Genomic DNA, 6,838 nt, shown 5'->3' on the forward strand with positions numbered 1-6,838 from the left:
TATTTACAGTGATTCCCACAGGTGCAATATATATATACAAAGGTGTTCGGGAAAAGGGTCAGGGTTCGGGGTCCAGGAGTGACAGGGGAAGGAGTCCAGGGTGGGGGCTTTCCATACACAGACAACAGCTCCTCTCTTCACCACCACTTGTCTTGCACACGCTCAGTCACAGTTGCTCAGGGTCCAGGGGAGATCTACACACATAGAGAGACAGTCAGCTTCCAGGTTCACAAGTACTCACGAGTTCAAATAACAGGTTTGCAGGGTGACTGACGCTGATGGCTCAACGATCCAACGACGAGTAGAGCAGATTCGCCATCTTAAGTAGTACTCTAATTTGTAATCGGCGGCAGGTGTGCTGATCATCCCCAGGTGCGTGGGCCAGGGGCGGGAGCCCATACTGAGCTCCGCCCCGGCAGGAGAAAGAGAGAGGGAGAGGACGAGAGAGAGAAAGAGAGCAGAGGCAAGAGAGGAGAATAAAGAACAAAACATAGCGCCTGACTGCTGTCAGCTGGCGAGGTGCGGGGACCATGACACTTACATTTCCACCTCATGTCTGATAATAGTGGTTCTTAAGATCCGAACCTATATAGTTTGTTGTAAATGTAAAATACAATAAAGGACTATTCTATTCTATTCTAATTAGAGCAGAAATCATACTATAAGAGAAAGTACCTTTAACAACTAAATTACACAAATATATATGTAAGCTACAAAAGCATAGATGGGCTTTGCAGCTTGCATATTTTCTATTCCTATTCAGGGTTTAGGTGTTGAAGCGATTAGCTCAGTGTTACCACTAAAGACGACATACATCTATTTCTAAGAGTTGTGCAACACAGCCAGGGGCCTTACGAACATAACACCAGGCCCTTTTAACTCAATGGTGAAGAGACGTTATAAAACAAGTGTTTCAGCAGGTTGCCACATACCTCTGTTAATTTCCACCACGTTTGCAAAAGTTCCTAACGAGTTCTGTCCGCACTTCACAAAAAAAGCCTCCAGCTTGTTTGGCGGTGTGAAGCTTTTAATATGAAGCTGCAGCAGGAAGGTGATAGGTTTGTATCAACGGTAGCTTAAACAGTTTTGAATCAACTGTTGAATTCGGTTGCAGTGCAGGAATCGTTCATCTATTAAAATATTTTAAATGTTTTATTTTTGAAAGTACCCGTCCAAGTGCTTCCTCGGGTGTGCAGTGAGCTGTTAGGTCAGCAACTTCTTTCACGACACACATTAATTTCACTGAAGAACACTACTTAAACCAATGAGGAATGACTGACTGAGTAGGCAAAGTATGAAAATGAAAACCAGCCATTATTGGCCATAATTTAAACATTTATTTTATTGTTGCAAAATTATACACCGAGAAACCTTTGAATAAACAAACCCCCGCCTCTAACAGAGAAAGCATGCACATTTTCATTTATTTTAAAATTAAAAAGGTAGTAGTTCAAGTAGTGATTACTGAAAACTATTTCTAAACTCACTCCTGGATCTTTTTTTAAATTTCCTTCCAAGTTCCTCTGTCTATATGACAGAAGATGATTGAAGTGGAGTCATACTAAGGATCATATAAATGACTCAGTAGAGTAAAATAAATATGCTATATGAACAGACTACAAAGTATTTGTTTTTTTAAGTAGTGAGTTTTATGTAACACGAAACCCTGCCAAGTGATTGGTCAGAAATCGCACCACAGTATTATATAATAAACAGTACAACCATCCCTGATGCCTGACTTATTTTTTTCTTTGCTGGAGGAGTGGTGTAGGTTTAGTGGTCCTATCTCATACACTTAAGTAAACATTTCCATTGTGCAATTTAACTGAGAATATCCAAGTGCTCCCCCTATTGCCATGAGAGCATATGATGAAAGATATGCTCCTGTACCAAATAATCCCAGGGAAGTGAGACCAAGCAATTTACACCACTCGTTTAATTTGATCCTCTCCTCTTCTTCCCTTTTTCTTTGCTCTTCCCTTTTTCTTTGCTCTTCCTCCCTCCTCCTCTTTTCCATTTCTTCAAGTCTCTTCTGGGCTGCCTCATACATCTTATTGGTGTAGTGACTTCCTCCATTCAATTCCACCATTTCCTCTATTTTATCTAGAAGATTTTTGACCTGTTTTCTGCTGTCTTTCTGATTATTGATGAGTGAATGGTACCTTCCTCCACACTTGTTTATCAGTCTTAGTAGATGTTTACTTTCTTTTACATAGTCTTTCACTGATTTATCCTGCAGCAGGTCACCATGTGTAAACAGAACTATGATGTATAGGGAAGCATCTGAACCAAAGTTATCTTCAATCCACTTCACAGCATCCTGTTCCTCTTGTGTGAACCTTGACTTCAGGCTGATGACTAAAAGGAAAGCATGCGGTCCAGGAACTGACTGTTCAATGCACTCCTCAATTTTTGTTTTCACTTCATCTTGAGTTTTGTTTGTGTCAAACAGCCCTGGAGTGTCAATCACAACAATTTTTCTTCCACTTTTGTCTACCTCTTTTCTGAGACAGCCGTCAGTAACAGACTCAGGTGACATGTCCTCTTTGAAAGCATTTGATTTCCCCAGAATGGTGTTTCCAGACGCACTCTTTCCTGATCCTGTTTTACCAACCAGGATGATTCTCAGTTCTTCATGATTTGCAGAGCCTGTGGAAAATTAATGATAACATTTGAATTATTTGAAGTAGTGTGCATGACTGACATGACTTTTTAAAACCTTGTTTCAGGGTAAAGTGAGAAAATGTTCTGATACGGCTGAAGCAGGTAAATTTTCAGGTAGTTTCACTGACACTAGTGATTTTGTAGTCTCCAATGTTGGGGAGTAACGGAATACATGTACCGCCATTACGTATTTAAAATACATAATATGAGTAACTGTATTCCGTTACAGTTACCGTTTAAAAAGGTGGTATTTAGAATACAGTTACTTTGTTGAAATAAATGGATTACACAGCGGTACTTCCCTGTTTCATATTGTCGCGGGTCAGGACTGTTTGGGTTTTGTTTGACAGCTATGTTCTGTACATTGTGGGCCATTTATATGGATACACCATAATAACATGGGAATGGTTGGTGATATTAAAGTCCTGTTTGTGGCACATTAGTATATGTGAGGGGGCAAACTCCTCAAGATGGGTGGTGACCATGGTGGCCATTTAGAAGTCGGCCATCTTGGATACAAGAAAAACAACCAACCATTCCCATTTTATTACGGTGTATCCATATAAATGGCCCACCCTGTAGTTCCAGGTGGCAACGTTACGGTTGCCATGGTTACAGGGTGACGATCTCTCTCTCTCTCTCTCTCTCTCTGTTTCCTGGGTGAGAGAGCGCCTTTTTGTTGTTGTTGTGCTAAGCTAATAGGCAGAATGCTACAGGCATAGCTCTAAAGAATGTAGCATCATAGGCAGCGTAGTCCGTGCTGCAGGGAGAATGGACTGCCATACCCGTTATGTGTCTGTGAGCGAGGGAGGGAGAAAAAGGAAAAGTACGAGTTGTCATCGAGCAAAAACGGGAGCTGGAAGCATGTAAATATAATAATAACCACTGCAGCCAAGAAGAGTGCCTGACGAGCCCAGTTGTAAGTAAGCTATTAAGACTCGACTGTACACCGTGTTCGTGTTTTCCTCCAAAAACAATAAGTTCCGTTGGAGCAGCCTTTCAACGCCTCTCTCTTTCTCTCGCAAGCAAAGTTGACCCAGACAACAAAGTAAAACTAGTTTTCAGCTACTAGCCCGACACGGAACCCGACGTATTAGTCAGAGGTCCCTTTACTACGGTTCGGAGCCGCGGACCTTCAGTAACAGTAATAAATCACAGCAATAGTACATTCACGTAGTTGTAAACAGCATGATAATATATTGTTAAGAGATATATTCTAAAACACTTCTTCAGTAGAGAATCAGAGAGGAGAAACACACAGAATTTCTTGCTAGCAAGGGCATCTCTCAGAACTCACACCCCAAGAGTGAGTCTCAGAGAGTGGCCCTGAGGACTTGCCCTGGTCCTTTATTTATACACTTCAGTGGGTGCTTGTGTGGTGCGTGTGTGTGTGGTCAGAGTGTGACCCCATAAATGACTTCCCTAAACCTGCTGTTCTGGAAGTCCAGCAGTTCATCTAAACAAAAGCACTTAGACTAAGACAGATATAACTACGTTAATCCTACCGTAAAACAATAAGACAAGGTACGAACTTTCCCATGCTCCTAGGATGTGGGGGTGAAAGCCAGAACACCCTGGAATGTTACAGACTTCCTAGGATGAGACCAACTACATACTTCTAAACACAAATGATTACATGCAGTATTCTACCATATACAAACTTATATCATTAAAAGATTATACTGACTACTAAGTACAATTTTCCATTGACATATATTAAGTAATCCAAAGTATTCAGAATATGTTACTCTCATTGAGTAATGTAACGGAATACATTACAGAATACATTTTGGGGTATGTATTCTGTATTCTGTAATGGAATACATTTTAAAAGTAACCTTCCCAACACTGGTAGTCTCATACTTGCAGCTTTTATATGCTGGTGACCACTTAAATTAAAGGTATTGTAGATGTTCACTGAAAAAAAACCAGACTCCAAAAACAGATATGTTGTCTGAACAAGACAAAGTCCAACACTAGGTTAGTTGTTCATATGTGTTGATTAAAAATATATTTAAATGAACACAATGAAATATATTATAAAGAAATCTTCTTTAAATTAAGTCATTTATACTACAACACAGGTGAACACTTGTTATGTTTATGTATTCATGACAAACCGGCTGTACACGTTCTTATTCAGCTTACCTTTGTATTGATTTTGGCAGTCAGCAGTTTTTCCACATAATGTCAGTAACACAAGCAGGATGCATCCTTGGATCCAAGCTTTTGCTGCCAACATTTTAGTAAACTCTCAAAAACTTTACATAGAAAAGAAAAAAGGGAAATCATTCAAGGAAAATGTTTCTAATCAGATCACAAGTAAATGTTGAACTACACTGAAAATATATGTTGAATAAATCATGCCCCAAATTGGTTGTTTATACAATTAAGCACTGTAGACTTTTTACAGAAACTCTATCAATAAAATCCGTCTTCTATTAAAAGATTTAAAGGTTCTATTTTGAACGTACCTGTGCAAGGACTTTCTCTTGTGTACAGTAAACTGCTGGGTCACTAGAATCTTTAAAAGCAGACAGGACACGCCCACTTTGCATTTCCAAGGAAAACAATACTTAAACCAATGCGGAATGGTCGGCTGTGCAGCACCAGCCAGTGGTGACAAGAGGAATAGCATCATGTTCAAGTGAAAAATGTGTTAGTGTGACGGTACGTCTGCTTTCTCCAGAAAATGAATGCATTGAAACAAAAATAGTTTTGCATATGAAATAAAAAAATATATACAGTCATTTAAAGAAAAACATACGTTGACCTCTATAACTTGATTAATACAGATGTGAAGAGCAGGTTTGTGGTTAATTACTTTTTTTTTCCCCACAAATACCCTTTTAGTTTGTCTCACATAATTGATAGTGACTATAGAACACCAACAAAATAGGCAAGCATTCAGTAGGTAAGTAAATATATAAATTATATTAGAACAAGAAGTCATTAGAAGTAAACTGAAAATCAGCCTTTATTATTTAAACAATGATTTTATTTTTTGCACAATTACACACAGAGAAACTGTTGAATCAAATAAACCCCTGCACCAACAGAGAAAACACCCGCATTTTTATTTTATTTGAATATTAACACACTAGTAATTCAAGTAGTGATTACTGAAAACTTTTTATTAATTTATTCTTAGATCTTTTTTGAGCGTTTAAACTTGTTTCAACCTTAAGAAACAACGTTCAACTTTTTTTTTTTTTTTGAAAACTAGGTCACATTAAAATCCAACATCAGTTCCTCGATTTCAGTGAAGTCATGCTACAAACATGGTTCTATAACTACAGGAAAAAAGTTTAAAATTACATACAAGTATGATTTCAAATTCAGAACCATAAGCCTGACTCCGGAAAACAGATTTGCTGGATGAACGAGGAAAAGTACAACACTAAGCTATTTTTAATGTCTTTTCATGTTCAAGTATTCATGACAAACCAGTTGCACAAGTTTCTGTGCCACTTACCTTTGTATTTATTTTGACAGTGAGCATTTTGTCCGCAGAGTGTGAGTAGGACAAGTAAAATGCATGCTTGGATAAATGTTTGTGCTGCTGTCATTTCAGCAAACTCTCAAAGACTTTACAAAGACAAGACAAGATACGAAAAGTATCAATAAAAAGGTATCAATAAAATACATTTTCTGGTAAAATATTTAACCTGTGCAAGTACTTTCTCGGGCATGCAATAAGTTGTTAGGTCAACAGATTCTTTTCTAAAAGACAGAACACATCCACTGTTACAGTGAAAACAATAACCAATGAGGAATCACCAGCTGAGCAGCCTAAGTAATGAAGAAGCCAGCCAGTGATGAGAATAATAATAATGTTTAAGTGAACACTGTTTTAGTGTGTTTGTATGTGTGCTTTATCCAGAAAACATCAGAAATTCATTAAAACAAAATCATTTTGCTTATTAAATTTAATAAAACAATAATTTAAAGAAAAAATAGGTTGACCTTTTTTAACCTGACTCTTATGGACGTGACAAGCAGGTTGGTGAGTATCTACAAGTTGTTTTAAACATAACAGCTGGTCTTATTTTCTTTCTGCAGGATTTACAAAAAGTTAATAGGGAAATAACAAATTTTAGACACAATAATTCATATATATTCTTATATATAATATAATGTACAAGAAAATCTGAGAAAGCAAAACTCTCTTTCC

At 37.9% G+C, this 6,838-nt stretch overlaps 1 protein-coding gene across 1 annotated transcript; it reads right to left on the bottom strand.

Annotated features, from left to right (window-relative positions):
• Positions 1-352: 352 nt before the first annotated feature.
• Positions 353-5,188, bottom strand: LOC148102575 (GTPase IMAP family member 9-like). The gene is made up of 3 exons (XM_087841945.1): positions 5,139-5,188; positions 4,813-4,925; positions 353-2,649 (listed from the first exon to the last, which is right to left on the bottom strand). Exons 2-3 carry the CDS (start codon positions 4,904-4,906, stop codon positions 1,796-1,798), a joined length of 948 nt encoding a protein of 315 aa, XP_087698071.1. The 5' UTR covers positions 4,907-4,925; positions 5,139-5,188; the 3' UTR covers positions 353-1,795.
• Between the last annotated feature and the right edge of the window lie 1,650 nt (positions 5,189-6,838).

The sequence above is a fragment of the Neolamprologus brichardi genome, chromosome 6 (genome assembly GCF_056152115.1).
Source record: "Neolamprologus brichardi isolate AB-2024 chromosome 6, ASM5615211v1, whole genome shotgun sequence".
Lineage (NCBI taxonomy): Eukaryota > Metazoa > Chordata > Actinopteri > Cichliformes > Cichlidae > Neolamprologus > Neolamprologus brichardi.

Bases quoted from the DNA above. Each gene is read 5' to 3' on its own strand.
- LOC148102575 (XM_087841945.1), bottom strand. From the start codon at position 4,906: ATGTTGGCAGCAAAAGCTTGGATCCAAGGATGCATCCTGCTTGTGTTA. The intron at 2,650-4,812 runs GTAAGCTGAATA...AATTTTCCACAG, and splicing joins CTGCCAAAATCAATACAAAG to GCTCTGCAAATCATGAAGAA.